The 24,335-nt window shown below is 39.1% G+C and overlaps 1 protein-coding gene across 2 annotated transcripts; it reads left to right on the top strand.

The window, feature by feature from the left end:
• The first annotated feature begins 3,934 nt into the window (after positions 1–3,934).
• Positions 3,935–23,593, top strand: HMGCS1 (3-hydroxy-3-methylglutaryl-CoA synthase 1). Of its 2 annotated transcripts, XM_019736212.3 has the most exons (11): positions 3,935–4,073; positions 8,867–8,925; positions 14,792–15,249; positions 15,568–15,693; positions 16,222–16,386; positions 17,772–17,937; positions 18,773–18,943; positions 19,408–19,514; positions 20,346–20,471; positions 20,700–20,863; positions 21,820–23,593. In XM_019736212.3, the coding sequence occupies exons 3-11, from the start codon at positions 14,802–14,804 to the stop codon at positions 21,907–21,909; spliced, it is 1,563 nt and encodes a 520-aa protein (XP_019591771.2). In that variant the 5' UTR covers positions 3,935–4,073; positions 8,867–8,925; positions 14,792–14,801; the 3' UTR covers positions 21,910–23,593. The 2 variants fall into 2 exon arrangements, with proteins under 2 accessions (XP_019591771.2, XP_019591772.2); XM_019736213.3 differs by lacking the exon at positions 8,867–8,925 and having other exon boundaries at positions 3,942–4,073.
• Positions 23,594–24,335: the final 742 nt, after the last annotated feature.

The following is a 24,335-nucleotide window of genomic DNA, read 5'->3' as shown; positions in this document are numbered from 1 at the left end:
CAGACTTTCATAGACTGGCTCTTTCTCATCTTTCAAGTGTCACTATTTCAGAGAGCTCTTTCTTAACCACCTCGTGTACTTATTCACCCCACAGTCATTGCCTGTCTCGTTACTCTGCATTACTTTCTTCATCATGTTATCACTGCCTGAACATAGCTCAACTTACTATTTTTCTTACATAGTGTGTAGTTTTTTTCCACTAAGCTGGACTAGTGCATAAATTACATCTGTCTTGTGTGTCACAGAGAACCCCTGAGCCTAGAACAGTGCCTGGCATGCAGTAGTGCTCAATAAAGATTTCAGAATGTGATACATGAATGAATGTCATGTATTCTGAAAACTCTTCCTTAACCACCAGGACGGATTAGATACCCACCCTTTGAACTTGCATTGTCTTTTGAGCATGCTTCATTGTGTAGCACTTAAAATATATCATAACTGTTAATTGTGCTACTTAAAAACTACATTTCATGCATCCTCCCATAGTAGTAACCCTTTCAGGGGTGAGAGATTGGAAAGGCAAGAGGTAAAACACTAGAGGGAGTAGTTAGTGTTGGAAACAACACTGGATTTTTGGGGAGGGAGTGCTAAATCAGTAGGATTTTTAATCAAGTTCCCATTAAGAACTTTAGAGCAGGGCACACTCTGGAGAGAGGAGAATATCTCCCTGGGAACCACAAGCCTACTTTATAGTGTGGCATAGACTAGAACTAGTATCATTGAGCGATCAGGTTGGGACAGGCCTCCCTCATCTCCCTAGTTGTGCGGAAGAATTACAGAAGCTCTTGTCATGCAGAGGAAAAGAGATAGCTGAAATGTTGATTGATAGGGTGAGGGGTTTTTGCCGCAAACAGGGTTGAATGAGTCTGTGACTGGGGGCTGCTGAGGGCAGACTCCTGGGTAGGGCATCAGATGAAAGCTCTGGTGAGCCTTAGGATTTTGCAGCACTGGAGAGAGTGAAGACTGGGTCCTGATCAGCAAAGGGAGGCCAGTACCGGAACCCACAAGTAGGGCTGAGCCCCTTCCTCTGATGTAACAAAAACGCAGTAATCTCCAGAAAACCCAGATGCCATCTTGCCAAGTAGAAGGCCTTGAGGAGAAATAGCCCCGACAGGGAATTAAATTTTGAATTGACTGAATATTTAGGCAAAATAAAGCTATATAACCTGAAGAAATGGAGATATCTTTATTTGAAGGTTCCTCCTACCCCACTCTGTCCTACTCTTTATCTAGTGAGTTAGAGGCCAGAAATCCAGCCCTTTGCTATATTTATTTTTCTCTCCTCCAGTCCTTAGACTGTGGATGCTTTCAAGGACAGAGTCTATATTCCAATTGTATGGCACAAACAGGAGCCACAAATGGAAGCTGTATATATTGTTTTATATTTTCTAGCACCCACATTAAAAGTGAAAAAGAAACAGGTGAAATTAATTTTAATAATATGTTTTATTTAACCTAGTATAACCAAAATATTGTCATTACAACATGTAATCAATATAAAAAATTATTAATGAGCTATTTCCCCCTTTTTGTACTAAGTCTTTAACATCTGGTATGTATTTTACGCTTATAGCACATCTCATTTTGGACTAGCCATCTTTCAAATGCTCAGAGCCACATGTAGCTAGTGTTTGCCTTATTGGACATCATAGGTCTGCACAATCCCTACCACTGAGTAAGTGGATGAACTTATAATAGTAAATATTATCATTATATCTTCCTACATTTTAAGCAACTTTTATTCTTTTCAAAGTAGGGCAAAACAATAAATTTTATTTTACCTTTGATGTATAGCATCGACAGTGCTTGACCAATAGTACTTGGCATTCAATTTAGAAACAGTATAATAAAACATATCTTAATGTGTTTTAAAATACATACTCAAGTATGACATTGACTTCACTATGCTGTGTCAAATTGTAGCTCAAAAAAACGTGCAGCCCCGTCCAAAATAAATATATGCATAGTTTGTTCTCAATCGCACGACCATAGCTAATATTTGTGGAGCCTGGTATAATCTCCTACCATGTTTCCCTGAAAATAAAACCTAACCAGAAAATAAGCCCTAGCATGATTTTTCAGGATGGCATCCCCTGAACATAAGCTCTAATGCGTCTTTTGGAGCAAAACTTAATATAAACCTGGTCTTATTTTCAGGGCAACACGGTATTATATTTCACAGAATCTGAGCCTTGTTTTTTAAAACCAATTGAGATGTTCTATTATACATTTAATTTTTATCCTATTTTGTTGTTCATTTCTTGCCCTCCCAATAATCAATAACCATGTTCACTTTGCTTAATTGAAGATTAATTTAACCAAAAACACAGTCTGTACCTTTTGGGAATTTCCTGTTGTGCAAGATGATTATCCTCATGACTATCTGGCTAATCATTCCCTGTTGTGTACTCCTGGAGTTGGAACTATTTTCCATCCTTTTCTAAGGATAAAGCCGCATCTTTCTTGTGTTTGTCCATAATTGCCTTTCAATGCATTCTAATGTGCCAGGAATGTTTAATTCCTCTCTCTAAATTGTTGATCACAATCAGACAGTGTCTCCTTCTTTATTGTCTAATTACTTTATGAAGGCATGAAATGGCATTGATTCTGGAACAGAATGAATGTCATGGGCCATATTGTGAAGTGATAACCGTTATTGAGTGGTCCTCTTCCCCCAGACAACTTATGCCACCACTTCACAGTGGTCCAAGCGAATATATGTTGCCACTTTGTTGCTGAGACTATCTCTTACTAGGTTAGTATCTACAGTGAATAATAAATTCCATATAACTAGTTATGTGATGCACAGAATCATCAGTGACCCCCTAATCAACAGCTTCCAAAACGAGAGGGCTAGAGATACAAACAACTCTGAACCAGTCATGGTCCCCCACCAAAACTAAGTATTATGGTTTCTCTATCTGAGGAAGAGAGGAGGTAGAGTCTAATTTAAAGCCATAATTGTCCTCCTTCGGATTCTCCCAAATAGTGTTTCAGTGATTGCCTTGAGCTTGAATTGCTCCTCTGTTTTCCGGGGCAGCTAGGCAGTCCTTATCCTGTGGATTCCCTATACTGAGAATGATGGGGTCCCTTCCTTCTTTCAACACCTTTTGCTTGGCACCTACCATATCAAGCTCAGTAGATACAGTGGGGAACGTGTTGGATGAAATCCCTTTCTTCACAGTGCGTGGGCTAGCAAAAAAGCCTAGAATCAGGATCAACAGGTAAAAAGCCCTTTCTCCCTTGCTGGTATCTAACCCCAAACTATCTTGTCTTAGGTTTAGTTAGGAAGAATTGTCCCAATAGCAGTCTCTTAAAAAAATCAACATAGTTTTGAATAGAGGTGACAATGTTGGGTATTTACAAATCAGATATTTAGAATATTTACTGATTTACAAATTCTGGGTGACGTATTCTGTTACAACCTGTAATGCTGGCGCATCTAGCTGCTCTGGAAACCAGAAAACGTTAAGATCGAATTCAAATCAAGTATTTCAGAAATCTTACAGGTGAAGCCTAGCTGTGGTTGCTAGGCAACCTCAGACTCTCAAGTGAGAACCAACTTGCCTCCCACACTGAACCATCTCTCCCCAGTGGTGGGACGCGGAGGCCCCATTGGCCCCCATGTCCTCTCACTCGGCTCCAATTGGTCGGAGAATCTCTCACTCTGCTTCCGTTGGCTCTCGCCGTCTCGTGCCGCTCTGTTATTGGCATGTCGGCTCTCGGGCCACCTGACGTCACTCTCTCACCCCACTTCCTCGGCCCTCCGACTTTGTTCCCGCCCCTTCCCCCGCCCTTCCCCCCGCCCTTCCAGCCACGAGGGAAAACCCTAGCGAGTACCCGCCTCTATTTTCCTTCCGATTGGTAGAAGCTGGACTGGGAGGCGGGCACTGCCCGGCTACTCTGCCGTCCGCGATTGGCTGCTGGAGCCATTGACCCACCTCCCACCGGCTCCCGGCGGTGCTGGAGTTGGGTGGGTGAGCGGCTATAAAGCTGTTGGGTGAGAGGAGGTGCCGCGTACTGCACCTTCGTGGCTCACTCACTTTCCTTGGCCACCTCTCGGTCACCTTTGGGTAAGTTCCCCGCGAAGAGGATCTGAGCTGGACTGCCGAGGGGCTGTGGGCGGGGGGAGCGCTGAGCGGAGGCGGTGTCCTTGACTAGGCCCGAAGGAGCTCCGGCTCCGTCCAGGTCAGGGCGTAGGTATGGACCTGGCCCCGGAGGATGGGGCGCCGTGAGTCGGGGCCGTGCGGGGCCTCCCTTACCAGGGACTTGGGAACCACCTCAGCGAGTCTGAAGAGGGGCCGCGGACACTGGTGTGGACAGGCGAGTTGCGGAGGGGAGAAGGCGAAAGGGCGTTGAAGGCTAGGGTTCTAGTGACATAGCCAGGAGCTGGATGTGCCTGAGAGAAGCGGGGAGTGTGTGTGTGTCTGTGTGTGTGTGTGTGTGTGTGTGTGTGTCTGTGTGTGTATGTATGTGGAGGGGGACATCAGGAGGGGATGAGAAAGAAAGGAGCTGGGCTGCCAGGGCGTTTCCGGAGCCTTGGGTGAAAGGTGGACGCCGAAGGATGGGGAAGATCACCCTTAGGTTGTAGGTAGGGGGTGTGTCCTGCTGCCACACGTAGTGAGTTAGTCAGAGGAAGGCAAGTGGGTAACATATCTTTTTTTCCTAGCTCAGGTACAAGAAAGCATCACAACCATGATTTAACCTGGCTGAGTACTTGTGCTCTTGATTGCTTCTGTGTGTTTGCTTCACATATCATAGATTCCTGCCTCCCACGTTCCCACCTCCGTATTTTGTATGCCCATTTAAAAAAATAGGGTTCCTCAGTGTTAGGAAAAGCTGTACCTCCCTCCTGCTAATAGCTTCTGGACCAGCCAGACCTGGTAAGATGATGTAATGGGCAGCTACCCATGGGCCTTCACACACAAGAGGGTTTGGGTTAAGCCAAGGACATTTCAAAGCCAAGTATATGGGATCTTTGAAAACGTTTGCCCTGCGGTGACCAGAGGTAGAGAAAGGATTGCTCTGACTCACCCTGGAATAGGGATTCGGACAAAGGTAAAGCTTGTCATGCATGTTGTCTTAGGATATCACAGGACTCTTTGGGGGCTCACCTCTGCTGCAGCTCTTTCCTCCTGCTGAGGCTCTTGCCAATCTGCTGCAGTAGAGTGATGTGTTCTGCTGCTGCTAAGTAACATTTGCTCTATTTTGGGGATGAATCATGAAAAACAATGGCAAGATAAATGACAAAATTAAGACAAAAGGAAGTATAGTTAATAGGTATTTCCTGCTGCGATAGGGCGTGGACTTTTATTGCACAGATTGTTAGAAGGCAGATTGAAAGTCCTTAACATGTATCTGTGCCAGATGGTTCTTTGCAGCTTGAGACATCTAGCAGTTTGTGTTCTTTCTTTGACAAAAACTTTAATTTTAAAATTTCAGTTGTTTTTGTACTATATATATAAGGAGAGCAGGGATAGCATATCTTATGGGAGAGGAGAAAGACGTTCTTTGTGTCTAACTGATGTAGGTTTCTTTCCTCCAAGTTTGTAAGTTTGCCCTTTTTTTCATTTCTGGTTTAGTTCAGTCAATTCTATTTTAGTCAGTAACCTCAGTTCTCAGAAGGTGTTTTCAATGGGGAGAGTTAAATGGGTGCTAATGTTTGGGGCCATGTCATCTGTTAAGCTAATTCTGGGCCTTGCTTTTGATCTTGTTTACTTAAATATTCCTCCAGCATCCTTTTACATTTTCTTTCTCTTAATGGAGTGATTTTGAGAATTTTTGATTGAGATGTTAGATAGCTTTTCTGACAGGAAATGCAAAACCCCGATATTGATGTAACGTGTTTCCTGGGTATCCTAGAATTTTAAAAATCATAATCCAGTGGAACTGAATGTGGGAGACGCAGTTGGGTTGTGGATGGAGGAGCTTGATGGGCCATATATCAGAATCTCTGTTTGGTTCCATTTAAAAAGGTTGAAAAAAATGTTACCCAGTCTAAGGTGAGGGTGGTAGGACTCAATTCTGAATAATGCTTGGCCTGTGGTAATGCTAGCTTGCTGTTGGTCAACTGAGTATAGGTAGAGCAGAAGAGAAGGTAACCCTTCACGCTCACAGTCTTTGTCTTTGCAGGGTTTATGGTTGGGGATACGTGCATGTGGGAATCATTGTAAGACCAAATGTTCTCTTCTGATTCCATTTCGACTCCATACATTTTTCAGGTTAGGACCTGGGAAAAACTGCAACCTACCATTCGTTTTGAACAGCCGCCGTAAAAAGCCAATTTTCTGGACATTATTTGGTGTTGCAGCTCATCTTAAAAGTGATACCTAAGAGACCTTACTAATGAGGGCTGCAACAAGTACTTGAATCTATAAGATTTGTCCCTCAAACAATGGCAGTTGAGGGCCCTTTAACTCCAAGGTCTCAAAGGGATTTCAGAAGAATCAAAATACAGCCCTTTCCCCAAGCTGAATCTAGGAACCCAGTGTGGATAAGAAGACTGCCCATAATTAGTTTTCTATTGAGAGCAGAATGTGAAAACTTTGGTGTGAATGACGTGCGGGTTGTAGGAGTACGGGGCCCTGACTGGAGAACTCTAGGAAACCTTCCTGAAAGAGGTAGCTTAGAACAGGGCACTGAGATACAAGTAGAATCTCTGATACGTAGACCGGTAACTCTGGGGGCAGACAGGGATGCCCGTGTTTTATACTTAGAGAACTAGACCAGAGTGTACAAGTGTAGGCAAGGCTTTCTTAACAGTAGTTTTGCTTGCTTGCTCCTAAGGAGGAAAGGCAGCATATTCTCAATTTCCTGGATTTCTTTCCTGTAATAGTGCAAAAGATTGTCATGTAGTAGTTTATTATGAACTGAAATGTGTACTGGATGAACTTCTCCAACCACCTGTTTGAATCAAGGCTAAGGAGGGAGAAATTCAGAACACGGACTAACCCTCAGAAGAAAACATTATAGGAACCTGGTTGGCCCTAGGCAGTCTAATCATTCTTCAGTTTTAATCTTTGCCCAACTTGAAATGCCTGTCTGTGTGTATCTCAGGAGTCCCAGACGTGCTTTGTGGTGACTTGCCCAACGCTTGTGATTCATGAACTGCTTCCTGACCCGTGCTTCCCTCTATCAATCACTTGCTCTGAAAACACCTTCTGATAGAAATAAGCTTATGAACTGTTGTGTTAGTCAGAATAGAGAACCCTTCTAGCAATTGCAGAAGAGAATGGAAAGTCTAATCCCTTTCTGATTTCTTCCCCAAAGTGCCATTCACGGCCTCCATTTGTTCACCAGGCCTCTTTTTCCTGAGAGCTTAAGTAGCACAGCAGCCCTCTGTGAATCTGCTTTCCCTTTTGTTTCTTTCTACTTTGCCTCTCTTCCCCGCTCTCTCTCTCCCCTTCACTTTTCTCCCGTTCCCTTTCTTCCCCTCTCCCTTCTTTCCCTCCCCCCAACTTTCCTCCCCAATTTAAATAATCAAAATTGAAAGAGGGACTATTGGCAGTTTAGGGGAAATTTCCTTGGCATAAATTGTGTTAAAGGCGTATACATTCATGGCTTCATGGCTTCAACAAGGGCTATTACTATGTTATTTAATCCTCTCCACATGGAGAGGAAATCATATCTCCCTCCCCCCACCAGTGAGAACTGGTTCCTGTGGTCTGCTTAATTTGCAGATGACTTGAGATACTAAAGCATAATTTGAGATAATAAAGAACAAAAATAGGTTATTTTCTCAAAGCATATATATATAATACTTTAATCAAAGAGGTTTTTTTAGAATGTAGTAGTCTTATCTTTTCCTATAAAACTCAGGATTTATTTATTTGGGGGGGTGAGGGTGAACTTAATGAAGTAAAAGAAACTAAATCTGTGAAGAGCTCTTTAATGATGAAATGATATAAAAGAAGTAAAGCTTTACTAAACAGCATCTGAATAGTCTCTGGGCAGATACCAAATTGGCCCATAATTAGAGAGCAAAGGGAACTGTGTTAAACATAGGAACTGTTGTCTCAAGTTTAACAATCCTACAAAACAGATGGACTAAAGAAAATGCCCCAAAGTCACCTTCCCATTTTATTTCCATGTAATTTAAATGATGACAAACCTTGATGTTCCTTTGTCTTGATATATCAAATGCTTATCTTTTTTAATATAAGCGCTTTAATATCACTCTTTAAAAGGTCGGGGAGGGTGAAGGTGGCCAAGTTGAAAACAGGAGCAAAAGGTTAAATAATGAAGATACTTAGGTCTTGCTAGATAGGTAGGTGTTTTATTTGAAAATTAAGAACTAGGATAGTAGTCAGTGTGTTGGTGCTTTGTTGCAAAGCATTACTCACATATTGTATCTTCTCAGCAATCCTCCACAATGAGCCAGGAGGGCAGATATTAGCTCCATTTTACAGATGAGGAAATTGAGACTCAAAGAGGCACGAATTATTGTTAAAAACCACAAGCTCCTAAGTGCAGAGCAAGCTCTTGAATGTATCTCATTACTCCAGAAATTTGTTAGTCCAGTACAACTTGTTTATATTCCTTTCCCCCAATTCTTGAAAACCCAAATTTAGTAAAGATGGCTACAACTCTTCCAGCATCATACTTGGTTTAAAGCCTGGCTATGAACTTAACGTCAGTTCATTACCAGGACTGAACCTACCACTGTAAGACCGAATTAAAATAAGGGGGGTAAAGTTTTATAAGCTTTAAGTACCATTTTTTTCTAAGCAAAGTCAAATTGCGTTCTATATAATAATATATTTGGACAAGGAAATGTTTATATGTTAACGCACTTTGAAGTGGAATTGTTATTTGAATTTGTGTGGTAATTTATGACTTTAAAAAAAGTTCTTATTTGAAACTCTAGTGCCTGAAGGAAGAAACAGTGACAGACCTGGAGACTGAAGTTCTTTATCCCTCACACAGGTATGGCATCCTGTCACACTTTTAAAAGGGAAATGTGCCTCTCTAATGATAGGGCGTATTTAATTTTTATCCTAAGGCAAATAACCATTTGTATGCACCATGCATTCTTAAAATCATTTACAATGTAATACCTTATCTTTAAATATTGGTTTTAAATATTAGTTAATGCCATAATGCTTCAGAAGACTGTCTAATTTTGTGTTTTTTAGATGAATTGTTAAAATCTAGAACTAATTTTAAAAATTAGTGTTCACTCATAAGAGAAAAAAATCTAGATAATAAAATATGACCACAAAAACTGCTTAATCAGAAACAATCACAGGTAAGCATGTATGCCAATAGTGCTTTTTAAATTACAACCTTGACAAATAGCATATGTGGGCTATGGATGGATGTTTACGATTAAGTAAGATTGAACAGTGATTGCAAATTTGTTTGACCCAATAATGTAATTATTTGCAGCCATTGCTTTCTTGTGTTGCCATGGAGCTCCTCTCTTATGATTCTGCTTTTTGGGGGGTTGTGCTTCAGTATTATGATTTCCTACGGTTGTTACAGATTTGAGATTAAAAGGCTAGTGGGATTTCATTTATTCAACATCAGCTTCTACCATATGCCAAGTGCTAAGCTGGGTACCTGGGACACCAAGACGAACAAGACACAATTCCTGCTCTCTGGAAGCTCCTGGTCTAGTGCAAAGAGGCTAACCCTAAATAATAGAGATGAGACTTGGAACAATTTTAAACAGCATCTTAACGAAGGTCAGATAAGCATTTTGGAGAGATTAGCCTAGGGCAGGAGAGAGAGTGAAGGCAGAAAGCCTCCTTAGGAGGCTGGCATCATACTCCCTGGGATGATGCCTAAGCCCCTCCCTTAGCCAGCCATTGAGGAGCTAGGTCAGGGCTGCCCTTGGGTCATCACCCTCAGCTTATTTCCCTGCCTCTCCCCCTCCGTACCTCCCCCTACCTTTTCCAGTTTCCTTTCATTTATGGACCCTAAAGATCCATCAGTCCCTTTTGTGTCCTCCAGGACGTGGAGCCCCTTTTGTCCACCAGAGGGGGTGAGCCTTCACTTTAGAACAGACTTGAGTCTTCCTGTTGGTACTTTCTTGTTGGAAAAGCGCTTTGGAAGGTTACAGAGTTGTGTGGTAAAAGTGTACCTTTTCCCTCCTTTTAAAGATGAAATTTACAAAGAAAATTTACATATTTTATTATAAATGCAGAATCCCCATTTTCCTGCTTAGACATTTTTTATTGTGAATACAATGCTCTGAAAAATAATGGAGTACCTTTTTATCAGCAAAAGAATAAAAATATATCCAGGTAATTTTTTAAACTGTCCGATTTTTAAACTGTATTATATTTAGAAAATTTTTGTGCTATTTAGAATAGTGAATTAACCACAATTACCCCATTCTCTATGGGGTTAACACCATAATGTGGACATCTCAGATCTTTAGCTGGCCTTTTTATTTATTTTATTTTTCTAATTTGTATCCAGCCTACTTCAGAGAGCATTTGAGAGGACAACATAAGAGCATATACTTAATAGGATGTTTGAAAGTAAAGATTACAGACCAGAAACTGTATGAATATTTTGTTTGAAATGCCATGGAAGCAGTTACTTCCCTGTATTAATTTTCCTCTTTCCCTTTTTAATCTTACTCTTCCTCAGTTTCAACCAGAAGCTAATTTCACATTAGATGGCTTTTTACCAAGAGGTGTAATGAAAACCTCCACAAGAATGAGCAATATTGACTGAGTTAAAAAATGTTTCCATACCGAGGTCAGGGTCATGATTTAATTTGGTATGTGTGGGTTATTTTAGTTAAGCTACATTTTTTTCCCAAATGAGATAAGTCATTTATTTAACCTCTAGGAGGTTTAAGAATCACACCTTATTTTGTAAGTACCACTGTACAAGAATTAATCAGAGCTAGTCAATCATTGTATATATGGTACATATGGGTTAATTTTGGAAATAAAGCCTGGCCTTATGGATTTTTATAAACATATTTATACCTTCAGAAAATTATATATACTTGTCCATTTTATTTCCAAAAGCATTGCAAGCAGTTGGGTCACGCAGGGAAAATTACACTGTCCTTAGCATGTGTAGAGCAGTTTGAAGAGTTGAAAAGAATCTGACGGGTAACCTTGTGGGAAAGGCTGGGAAAGTGGTTAATCCTGCTGCCTCTGCTTTGGTGACTTAGAAGGTAGCATATAGGATGGGTTCCTCTTCTAAGTATATGGACCGGCCATTTTTTTTTAAAACACTAGTTGTAGAGAGCTCTGTTCTGTGGACTGTGCAGAAGACTTAATCTTACTAATACTTTAATTTTACTATAAACTTAGAATCTGTCTAGTAACTTTAGATAGTCCCTTTATGTCTTCATTTCAACTTCAGTGTAGCAAAGTTTAGATTATAAAATTGATGGGTTTATGTGGGAGAAGGGAAAGTGGACAGGTACTTCTCTATTCACTTAGTGTATCTGATGGTCAGCCTGTCACTTAGTGTTTCTGACGGTAAGCCTGTCACTTAGTGTATCTGACAGTAAGCCTGTCATTTAGTGTATCTGATGGTCAGCCTGTCACTTAGTGTATCTGACGGTTAACCTTTCACTTGGTGTATCTGATGATCAGCCTGTCACTTAGTATATCTGACAGTAAGCCTGTCACTTAGTGTATCTGACAGTAAGCCTGTCATTTAGTGTATCTGATGGTCAGCCTGTCACTTAGTGTATCTGACAGTAAGCCTGTCACTTAGTGTATCTGACAGTAAGCCTGTCATTTAGTGTATCTGACGATCAGCCTGTCACGTAGTGTATCTGATGGTCAGCCTGTCACTTAGTGTATCTGATGATCAGCCTGTCACTTAGTATATCTGACGGTAAGCCTGTCACTTAGTGTATCTGACGGTAAGCCTGTCACTTAGTGTATCTGACAGTAAGCCTGTCATTTAGTGTATCTGATGGTCAGCCTGTCACTTAGTGTATCTGACAGTAAGCCTGTCACTTAGTGTATCTGACGGTCAGCCTGTCACTTAGTGTATCTGACGATCAGCCTGTCACATAGTGTATCTGACGGTCAGCCTGTCACTTAGTGTATCTGACGGTAAGCCTATCACTTAGTGTATCTGACAGTAAGCCTGTCACTTAGTGTATCTGATAGTAAGTCTGTTGAGTCAAAACAGTTGAGGCTGGGAGTCATCCTAAACATTTCCTTCTTTTCCTAACATCTAGTCAGTCACAATTTCTGCCAGTTTTTTGCTTCCATGTTTTTTGAAGCTGTCCCTCTTCACCCCTCGTGCAGTAATTGCTCTAGTCCATAATCTGTGTCTTATTTGGACTGCTGTATCAGCTTCCTAAGTTAAATCCATTCTCTACATAGCATTAAAAAAATGTTTGTCATCCACGAACTTGATTTTAGAGTTCGGAAAGCACTCATCTCCACACTAAAACAGGACCAGGTTATTCCTGCGTTAAACTCTCTAATGGCTTCTTACTGTATTTGTGACAAAGTTGAAGCTTCTTAGTATCAGCATACCAGAACCTTTAGGATCTGATGCATATCTAGGTCTCCTGACCTCTCACCCACTTCATCTGCACACTTGGCCTCACATTGCACTTCGGTGTAGTCTTAAAACTTTTTATAGTTCCTTGGAGTGTGTGGGCTTTTGTTTACGTTGTTCACTTTGTTGAAAATCTTCCTCCAGCACTTGCTTCTGCAGAGTTCTAGCGCTTTCTCCTCCTCTTTGTAAGACTCATGTCAGGCACCGGGAACCAAGAAGCCTTTCTTATCCTTTGCCTGCTGCCAGGCTGGGTTAGGTAGCTCTCCAAAACGTAAGGTGACTCTCTCTGTTGTTTATTATTATGATCCATTTGTACTTTACTATCCCATGAGACAGTGACTATTTGAGAGGGCAAAGATCATCTATTGAACTTACCCCAAATGGTTGGCATGTAACATGCCATTGTTCAGATGAAGGAAAAAATATATATATGGATAAGATTCTAGTATTTAGAAGGAAGATCAACAGGTATCCCTTAAGACCTGTAACTTAGATTGTATGATTATATTTCAAGGTGCTTACTTTTTAGGTTTTAATAGACATATTATTTGATGACCTGTGGGCTAAAGGTAGATTTTGTGGTTTAAGGGCAGCCTTTCTACTTTAGATATTCCCTCAAGATTTCAAAACTTGACTCACTGTAACAGTAGTCTGTAATTTCATTATATCTAATACTATTCCAGAGTTTGCAGAATGGCAGAGGACAAATGACATAAATACAGGATTTGACAATTCATTTTTCAGGAGTCAAATTTTTGGTAAGTTGGCAAAAGCTATAGAAGTTTAGTGAACCAGTTTAATCCAGGTAACTTTCATAAGCCAACATCTTTATGTCAATGAAGAGCTGAAATTCTGCCACTTAAGCAGCACCATCGAATTATGTGATACCTAAAAAGGAAATTGAGTTGTAGAAGTTTATAAAATAGAAAGAATTCTTTCTCTAAAAATAAGGGACAGTGCTACTGTTCAAAGCCTGACAACTACATTTTTCGGACTCCTATGCCAGCTGGGTTCTGCTTAGACTATAATGGAAGTAATCAAGTGAGATTAGACGGTGGGAAGAAGTAACCATCTTTTTTTTTTTCTGTCAGGGGCAGCAGCAGCAATGGGAGTATGGGTCTCTGGGTTGTAGCTCAGCAGCTTCAGTGGGAAGGCGAGCTCATGGGATCCGAATAACCACGTTCCCCCTTTTCTCCTGTAGTCCCTCCAGCAAGTTTCTGTCTATTTGCCTATATTAAATTCCCTCTGAAATATCTAGACTACTTCCTATTTTTATGATACAAACTTCTGTAAAGAAATGAGGCTCGATGGGTTATGTGACTTGCCCATAGGCACATAGCAATGCTCTTGAGTGGCTAGCACTTTTTTTTTACTGTTGGTAAGTAAATCTAGACATTACTGAAAGTTTTTACAGTGTGTCCAACTTTTTAGTGCCCTTTTTAAAAAAGAAGGGGTGGTTTTAAGGGATGTTATCTAAGAGTTAGGTGTTCCATGAATATGTGGATTACCAGTTTTCAAATTTAAATCAGTTTTTCCTCCCGATTTAGAAGCTAAGTGATACCTTGTGGTTTTATGATCATTTATCACCTATACACTAGCTGTAGAAAGATACAATATTGGCATTTGACCCTGTGATGGGTCCTGGAACTTGTCTTTGCTTAAAATTTTAATCATTTGGGTTCTGGGTGGAGGGTTCTTTGGATTATAATATCAGGGGTTACGTATAGATCAACTTGGTAGACTTCTATAGTCTGGCTTTTCTATTCACTGGAATTGTTTAGATCAGTAAGGAATGCAATATTGTTTGATCTAATAATTTTTAAACTCATAAAAGTCAATAGCTGTGAATAATCATTATATCTATGATGAATGAATGAATGACTTATTTAAACTTTTTTTGATGGCCAGGAATAGATCCGGTACTTGAATTCTAATTTGTGGGCCATATTATTAAATTATCGTTTTGTTTTTTCTTATCATTCTTTACAACGTGGAAGAATCTTATTTGAATTTTCTTTACTTCTAATCATGTTTTAAATTCTAAAGATGACTAGTTTTGAATGAAGTGCAAGCCTTTCTGAAAGATGGTAATTTAAAATAATAGTATCCCATTCATGCTATAATTGCTACTTCCACATTTGAAATGACTGCCCTAAGTAAAACATGATAATTTAGAAACAACTAATATTTCAGATGATAGTTGAACTCTTAATGTCAATTTCTCAAGTTTGAACTAACTTGACAATCTGCAATTTATAACCTGAAACTGTTTTTTCTGGTTGTTTTTTTTCTACAGCTCTTTCACCATGCCTGGGTCACTTCCTTTGAATGCAGAAGCCTGCTGGCCAAAAGATGTAGGAATTGTTGCACTTGAAATCTATTTTCCTTCTCAATATGTTGATCAAGCAGAGTTGGAAAAATACGATGGTGTAGATGCTGGAAAGTATACTATTGGCTTGGGCCAGGCTAAGATGGGCTTCTGCACAGATAGAGAAGACATCAACTCTCTTTGTATGACTGTGGTTCAAAATCTTATGGAGAGAAACAGCCTTTCTTATGATTGCATTGGGCGGCTAGAAGTTGGAACGGAGACAATCATTGACAAATCAAAGTCAGTGAAGACTAATTTGATGCAGCTCTTTGAGGAGTCTGGGAACACAGATATAGAAGGAATAGACACAACTAATGCATGCTATGGAGGCACAGCTGCTGTTTTCAATGCTGTTAACTGGATTGAGTCCAGCTCTTGGGATGGTATGTTACATGCCTCTACTCCAAAGAAACTCCTTGCAGATGAATAAGCCAAAATGACCTTTTAATTAATGCCACGTGCAGACTTTTACCAGTTAGGTTTATTTGAATGTATTTGGGAAGATAGCTATGACTTTCAACTTATCTGAATTAATGAATTGTTTATTGTGTAGGACAAAATTACTAAAACTTAGTGAGACCTTTTATTCTTTACCAAATCTGAGAAAAGCATATTCTGGGGAAAATAAATAACATTTCAGTTTGCATGTATGATATTTACAGTGTTGATCACCTTGTGTACTAACAAAACATGTTTTTCAGGACGGTATGCCTTGGTAGTTGCTGGAGACATTGCTGTATATGCCACAGGAAATGCTAGACCTACAGGTGGAGTTGGAGCCGTTGCTCTGCTAATTGGGCCAAATGCACCTTTAATTTTTGAACGAGGTGAGTGATTGTGAAAGTTTTTGTTCAAGTTTAAATTAGCACACTATGCTGAGAAATTTGAAAATAGAATCTAGTACTTACTGAGTGGTCAATTAACGCAGAAACTGCTAAATGCTTTATATGTGTTATATTTACTCTTCATAGCAGTTGTATGGTATAAGTGATGTCATCCCATTTTATAGAGAAGTAAAATGGGTTTAAGTAATAATGGAATAGCTTGCCCAGAGTCAACACAGTAAGTGGCAAGTTTAACTTGTTTTCAGTTCAGTTAAGCAATTGCGATCCCCCAATTAGATTTATGAACCTTGCATGAAAATGTTGCATCTCAAGGAGTCTTAGGCCTGTCTGTGGATAAGGTTAGGTGTTGTTTCAATTACGTATTGGCTTCACCTTGTGTTTCTTAACATTGCACGTGGCGGGAGTTGACTAGATAGTTAAGGAAGGCCCCCAGATAATGCAATGTGCTTACTAACATACAAACATCAAGAAGCAGAAATACATGGACATCTTCCTTTCTGGTTCTAACAGGACTTCGTGGGACACATATGCAACATGCTTATGACTTTTACAAGCCTGATATGCTTTCTGAGTATCCTATAGTAGATGGAAAACTCTCCATTCAGTGCTACCTCAGTGCGCTAGACCGCTGCTATTCTGTCTACCGCAAAAAGATCCGTGCCCAGTGGCAGAAAGGTGGGTTTTATTCATTTTCCTTGACTTGGTACCTGTTGAGGATGGTGTGATGTGCCGGGTGTCTTCACTGAGAAACTGCTTCATGGGCATCCTTCATTAGCGTCCTTTAACCGTTTCTTTCTCGCCTACTAAATAGCCATTTTCCCATAGTTTCTGGGAATGCGTAATTTAGGAAGAGAGGTAAGCTTTGAGGTATGTCTCTGTAAAAATGAGGTATGTCTCTGCAAAAATACCTAGGTCGATTTACCCCCAGTAAGAAAATCAAAAGTAGTGTAAAAGAAAGTAACTTGAGTTTTGTTCATCTTTCGTGAGAAGTATTTTCACAAGGTTTTAGTTTTTTGCAATTGTGATCCACAGAAAACTGTAGTGAAAATAAATTACTGAAATGTGATCCCCCTTCCCCTATAGTCTATTTGCATTTGACCTATGAATTCATACTTATTTTTTTAATGTCATCATTAATCTCCATCCTTAACCATGAAAAAGTTCTTGTACTGAAAAGGACAGTATTTGAATTCATGCTACTAAAACACACAGTATCACATAAAGTGTGCTTTTTCTATAGTCCAGCCTTGCTTTATAGAGGTTGTGAGAGAGGATTAAAAAGAATATTCAGTAACAGATATTCAGAAACCTAGTGGCTCTGGATAAGAAGCATTCTTGCAGTATGTAAAATGTCTTACTATTTAACAGCATGTATTTAACAGTACAGTGATTTTTCTAACTTTTTATTAGGACACACAGTAAGAAATACATTGTGCATGCTAAAGGCAAACAAAAGTTTTACAAAGTTATCCATGCTGCAAGTTATTCAGTTTGCTATTTTCTACTCTATTTCATTTTTAAAAGTACTCTTAGTTTTTTAAGATTAAAAAAATACTGGCCCTGATCCACTAAATTGATGATACACTCCACTAATGAGTATGACTCTTAAGTTTGAAAAACAGTAATGTATATTGTTCTATCTGTGGATGTCTTTTTTTTTTCTTTCCCCTTTCTTCACCTCCCCCCGCCCCAATTCTGGTTCAAGCCGTTGTTTCTCAGTCTAGTGTGTAGGACGCAGCTCTCTGGCCCATGCTGGTATTATGAGCCTTGCGCTCCCCCGGCTGAGGCAGTCGGTTGCCAGCTCACGTTGCCAGCTCACGGCAGGTCTCACCAGCTGCCGGCCATTCATAGGAGCACAGCGATCCAACCACCCGAGACAGTGGGCGGGCCCCCGTGGATGTCTTTTTGATATGCATTTTAAACCATTAAGTTATTTTATTACACAGTGTATATTTGGTTGCTCTTTAAAGATATAAAGCCCCTTAGCCCTGTTCTAAAATCAAACTTCAAAAGTTAGTAACTTATATTAATTTAATAATTTCTCTGGATTTCTTTTTCAGAGGGAAATGACAAAGATTTTACCTTGAATGATTTTGGCTTCATGATCTTCCACTCACCCTATTGTAAACTAGTTCAAAAATCTCTAGCCCGGATGTTGCTGAATGACTTCCTCAATGACCAGAACAGAGATAAAAATAGTATCTATAGTGGCCTGGAAGCCTTTGGGTAAGAGTTGTTGTGATTTTTTTTTCCCTTCTATTAGGAGAGCATTTTTTTATATGTTAAACTGTTATTTATACGGTCCTGAAAATTTTAGAGCCAGAAGGATCTTAGGAGTCATCTAGTCTAGCCTGTTTATGTCATCGATGAAGAAACTGAGTCCCAGAGAAATGGTGGCTTACATACATGAATTCTTTAGTCATTTGTACTCAGATTTTCTGGTTTCCTCCTTTTAGCTTCCTTCCCGTTGCCACTATGATAGTATAGCCGCACAAGTGGCTATATTTACAACAGCCTCTTCACTCTTCTCCCTGCCTCTCTCTAGCCCCTGTGCCCATATCCACCCTGCACACTGCCACTATCAAAGTCTACTTTCGTATTTCTTACATTTTCCATTTGAAAGCCTTCCTAGCATGCAATGCCTGTTAAACCCAGGCATAGGTTTATGCTCTCTCCTTGCCTGTGTCCCTTCTCCATCTGATAAAATTCTACTAAACTTTTAAGACTTGGCTCCTGTAATATAATGACTCTTCTAACTAAATAGACATTACTATGGACTTAAAATAGTAGTATATTCTGTTTGGTGACAGTGAAGATTTAGTGGGTTTATTAACCCAATAGAATTAAGTTGTCTTAATTTTATCATAAAAATGTTTGAGAAAAAGGACTGTACCACTGTTATGTTTTCCATAGCAGTTGGCATGCTGCCACTTGGCTTTTAACAAATGGAAAAACAATCACACACACTTGCAGATTAGAATACTAATTGGATACGCTATGTAATATAATAAAAATATAGTGTTTGAACACTGTAAAACCGTCTTTTTTACAAATCTTTCAGGGATGTTAAATTAGAAGATACCTACTTTGATAGAGATGTGGAAAAGGCTTTTATGAAGGCTAGTTCTGAACTTTTTAATCAGAAAACAAAGACATCTTTGCTTGTATCAAATCAAAATGGAAATATGTACACATCATCAGTGTATGGTTCGCTTGCTTCTGTTCTAGCACAGTAAGTATAAATTTCAGCTGCTTAACTCCATTTAGGGAATGTTAGACTTCTAACACCAACTTGGGTGCCAGGTATGTTGGTGGCAGATCACGGAACATTTTATTTCCAGGCTTTCTTGCCAATTGTCCATTGAATTAAAGATACATGGGGTGAAGCTGCAGTAATCCCAGAGAATTTAATTTCACACGGCTTTTCTGGCTAGTCTCATGGTTTTATTATTCTTGACCTACAGTTGAACCATAAATCCCTTGTTGACAGAGTAACTTATTTTATGTAAAACAACTTTCACAAGCCGCATCATTCTCAAAGAGATGAAAATGCTTGTTTCAGTCTGCTTATTGTGATGGTAAAGCTTTAGGTCCCTAAGGCTATAGGATGAATTTTTATTCCAACTCCTAGCTTCCTACACATTGTAGTAGTTTTAGATCAGTTAAACTTCCTAATAAGTCTTTCCCCCTGTACAGGTTCTCACCTCAGCAGCTTGCAGGAAAGAGGATTGGTGTGTTCTCTTACGGTTCTGGTTTGGCTGCCACCCTATACTCCCTTAAAGTTACACAAGATGCCACACCAGGTAAGTACTGAGGCTTCAAACAAGAATATTAAGAACCAACTGGTAAGGTTGATACTGCAAGCTTCTCAAGCAAGCACTTGAATCTGTTCCATAGATCATTATATTATTACATTTTAGTCTTCATTACTTCTTTGAACATAGCCAGAGTTTTTTTACTCTCTACAAATCTTTCTTGCCTGGGTAGAGGGTAGGATTATGTCTGCGTCAGGATACCTTCTTTCCTTCCTTCCATGTCAGCTTAAATATTTTTATGGCATAGTGCTTTTGATTTTTCCTTTTTTGGCAAATAACTTTCTTTTATCTCATGTTTTAAGCATATGTAGTCATGGGAAAGGGAAGCATATCTATTTAACACAGGCAGCTTTCAAGTTTTTACTCTAATGATTGAATCTGATCATGAGTGAATAATATCAGATCACTTCTTAGTCTCTCATATCTAAGTTATCTAATTTTTTATAACATTACAGTCTTGGCTATGTTTAAGGAAATTTCTGTGTCTTCCCTGAAGGAGCAAAAACATGGAGGAAAACTGATGGTAGACTTGGCATTACATTAAAATTGTATCATGGATCGTCTGTAGACAAGTTATTTATAGTTTTAAATCTCACCTATTTCCTAACTTGGCTACTGGCTGACATTAAACAAATGTCTAATCAGAGGTCATAGGAAGCTATGTTAAATAGATATCATCTTATCTTCTAACTAAACAATAGTCAGTAGTTCTTTTAAAAATAAAAAACAAAAAACACGAGAAGAAGTTTTTTTCCATTTGGCAACATTTTGTTTAGGCTAATTTTAGTCTTTTAATGTTGGAATTATTTATTATTTTAGGGTCTGCTCTTGATAAAATAACAGCAAGTTTATGTGATCTTAAGTCAAGGCTTGACTCAAGAACCTGTGTGGCACCAGATGTCTTTGCTGAAAATATGAAGCTCAGAGAGGATACTCATCACTTGGGTAAAAATATTAAACTGTTAATATACATAACTATACACCCAAAAGTATATTGGAGGGCTATGACAATATTAAACATGTTATATATAAGGATATCGAGATATCTAAGCAATAGTCAGTACTAATCTGATGGTGGTGAAAATTATAGGGAAACATGCAGCTTTTTTAGTTTTATTACCAGATAAGTTGTATGTCGTAACTAATTTTTCATATTCTCCGCCTTTCCTTTAGTCAACTATATTCCCCAGAGTTCAATAGATTCACTCTTTGAAGGAACATGGTACCTAGTTAGAGTGGATGAAAAGCACAGAAGAAGTTACGCCCGGCGGCCCTCTCCAAATGATGACACTTTGGATGAAGGAGTAGGACTTGTGCATTCGAGCACAGCAACTGAGGTAAGTAAAGCTCGCTGGGTTTGGTTTTGGGCTTTGACTAGGTTAAATTTCTATCCCCAGATCTCAGGGCTTAGGGGACCTAACAGATTTTGCGACTTAAAGGAATGTCAATAAAGCAGAGTGATTCAGAGCAAGGGCTCTGGGATTGGATTCTGGCTGTGCCATTTTCCAGTTGTGTAAAGTGGTTTGCACTTAAATTATTAGCATTTTCAAAATGCACAGTAAATACTAGGCTTTATTAATTGTACCAGAGTTTAAAGGAAGGCTGATCTAGAGAGAAGACTCTTTTGTGGTAAAGTCTTGGTGAGAGGTGAAGAGGGACCGGGTGTTGAGGTCCTCACATCTCGTCAGGCCATTGTCAAATCCATCTCCAAAATTGTAAGGAGATTAACAATGATAGCTATGCTTTGAATTCCTAGTATGCCAGGTGCTTTATTTACATTTTCTAATTTAATCCTAATAAAAACCACCTTGACGTAAATGATACTCTGCCCGTTTTAGAGATCAGGCTGCAAGAAGTTACATGACTTGACCAGGATCAGAGCCAGGCTTCAAGCTGAGAACTTTATAACCTTGAAGTTATTTATTTTATCTGCTCATCACAAATTTGGTGAATGCGTAGTCTTGCTTCTTCCTAGTATACAAATTAGGTAGCAGGTCAAGCTACTAGTGTTTGAGTTGCAAACGCAGGATGTAACAAGTAAAAGACTGTGTTTGGTGGGTCTCTGTGGCCTTCCTCTTTCTCTTGCTATTTCAATAATTGTATAATAAATTCACCGTAAGGTAAAGAATGGACATTTAATTCCCACTATGAAAAGTTATATGGAATATATATTTAGCATAAACTTCTCCACAGTTTTTCTATTGGAACTTTAATCAATACTATGACTCTTAAAAAAAAAAAAAACAACAACAATGACAACCATGAGACAACAACATCTTTCCTTTAATTTTAGCATATTCCAAGTCCTGCTAAAAAGGTGCCAAGACTCCCTGCAACAGCCGCAGAACCGGAAGCAACTGTCATTAGTAACGGGGAGCATTAAGATACTTCTGTGGGGTACAAGACTTCAGTTTGGGCTGGGGTGGGTGGGCTCTGTATGGGAACAGCTGGGAATGGGATGTCTGGGGACAATTTTAGAGGATTACATGTTGCTTAAATTTTTATGTGACTGACATGGAGCCTGGAGAACTATAGTGTTGTTGGGGGAAAGTCTTTTTGCTCAATTCGCTAATATGCTTCCTGTTGTGATCTAGCCAACGCTTAATGTACTCAGATGAAATTAAGGGCTCGGGAAAACTTCATACCTCTCTGGCCATTTGTATGCATGAAGCTTAGTTTTAAATGTGAGAGGATGAATTGTGTGCTTCTGGCGGAAAAAAACAGAGGTACTCGTCTCCAATTTTAATTTTTTTAAACATGTACGAATTTTATACTTTGAACAAACAAGATTACTGAAAGTAAAGTACCTGTGGTTTTTGAAAAATGTTTCTAGTTTAGGGAATGTGGTCTTAAAAGTGATAAGAACAAACCATGCTTGAAAATGGCAAGACAAACATGCTCTTTTTCTGAAATTTGTAAATCCTGAAGAGAGAAGAGTTGGAACAGTAACACTGGTTCTGGAAACTGGACCGTTGCTTTAAGTCCAGGCCAGCAGTGACGAGTTATTGTAATGACCTCTGAACAGAGAGGTGCTACGTAGCATCGGGCAGACATCTGGTGGTACACTTGGGAGCTCTGCATGTAGCTCTAGGTCTGCTTCAGAATCAGTTCAAGGTGGATTATGCGGAACAACATTGATGTGATTGGCACATGTGTGTGAGGAAGTTTGTTGTTTCAGTCCTTCTTTGTACCTTATTTTGAGAATAAAGAAAACATTTTTCTGGTTGCCTTTTAAAAATTTTAAACAAAAAAAGGATGGTGCAAGGCATTATTAGGTTACTTCTGATGCTTCAGTGTTATAAATTCAACTTAAAGACTGACAACGTAAATTCATGGTGTCAGTATTGTCCTTTTTCCTTTTTTTAAAAAAAAATCTGTTCAAGGAAACTGAAAAGGTAAAACCCAAGTTTTTACATAGTGTGACCGGCCAAAACGAGTATTCCACTTCAACATCTGGAAGTAGGATCTATAAAGCATTTTCTCAGACATTCACCTAAAGAAAACTATCACATGGGATGAATAAGACTGGTTAGACAGTTTTGTAGATCTCTTTGGTGCTGAACTATGACATGAGCCTTACAGATTGTAAAATAGAGATAGTTGGAACTAATGTACAGAACTAAATTTTTTAAAACTTTATTTGCTGTTAAATTCTGTGAAGTTTCAGTTATCCAAAATAAACCTACACAAATATGAAATGCAATATTTCAAATTGCAAAGGAACATGTAGTGTTTGTAAAATACTCTCGTCTAATGTTAACCAGTGGTATTTTGATTTGTATAGTCATAATTTGTTAAAATGCCTTCATTTTAACATCCGCTGATGTAGCTTAATAATGTAAATTCAGATTAAAAGATTGATGGGGAAATGGTGCATGAAATACTTTTGCAAGTATTGGGAGTTCGGTATGTTTTGAAGAGAGTAATTTAACTTTTGAGTGTCAGGAAATGGGTTTTCTCAAAGTCCATTGCCGGCAATGGGCAGGCCTAATAATGCTGGCACAGAAAATTAACTACACTTTATTAACAGTGAGGTGAATAACTTTGAATAAAGTTTTCGAGAAATATTTCAGATATTTGAGTATTCTTTTTTCCTCCTGAGCTAACATTTAGGCAAGAAACCAACTAATATGCTATTTTAAAATATGGGCATTCATTTCATTTCAGTCTATTCATTCACTCATTCATCATTCAACAAACATTCAAAAACATGATATAAGCAAGGCCCCTGCTTAAGTCAGAAATGAAGATTTACAAGATATATGGTTTTGCCTTCAAAGAACTGTTCATCTAGAATGGAGGAATGTATACTGATAATTTATTCTTCTTAGATTTCATATAAGGAAATTAAGTCCCGAATTGGGTGGTAAGCATGCATGAAGTTTGCTATACATTTTTATAAAGAGAGTTACTTTGTTTTCCTAGGAACAGCCTAAGATTAGGGGTTGGCAATCAAAGATTAAAAGCAAATTTCATAGCCAACATAGAAATGCCTGCTGCCAGCTAGAGCCTCCAGCTTCCAGGTCACGTGTTGCTGAGGCTCCCAGGGGTTTTACAGAGGCTTTTTGCATTGGCGTTGATACTGGATTAGGTGATCTCTAAGAATCCTAGCAACTCTTAGGACTGTATGAATTAGGAATCAAACCAGATCAGCTCATATTTTATCATGTCATGTCTAGATTCAAAACTTAGTAATAATTTGTTTTTCTGGGCTAGTCTCCTATCCCTCTGGGAGTCTCCTATTCCTCTGGGTCATTTCGAAAATGAGGCCAGTGTCCTCTAAGGTCACTTCTGCAAATTCTAGAATCC

Source organism: Rhinolophus sinicus, chromosome 3 (genome assembly GCF_057876585.1).
Source record: "Rhinolophus sinicus isolate RSI-liver-muscle chromosome 3, RSI-T2T, whole genome shotgun sequence".
NCBI classification, from domain to species: Eukaryota; Metazoa; Chordata; class Mammalia; order Chiroptera; family Rhinolophidae; genus Rhinolophus; species Rhinolophus sinicus.
Note: the sequence above shows the minus strand (reverse complement) of the source record. Positions and strands in the feature narration are given on the sequence as shown.

Bases quoted from the DNA above. Each gene is read 5' to 3' on its own strand.
- HMGCS1 (XM_019736212.3), top strand. From the start codon at position 14,802: ATGCCTGGGTCACTTCCTTTGAATGCAGAAGCCTGCTGGCCAAAAGAT. The intron at 15,694-16,221 runs GTGAGTGATTGT...TGGTTCTAACAG, and splicing joins ACCTTTAATTTTTGAACGAG to GACTTCGTGGGACACATATG. The intron at 18,944-19,407 runs GTAAGTATAAAT...CCCCCTGTACAG, and splicing joins CTTGCTTCTGTTCTAGCACA to GTTCTCACCTCAGCAGCTTG.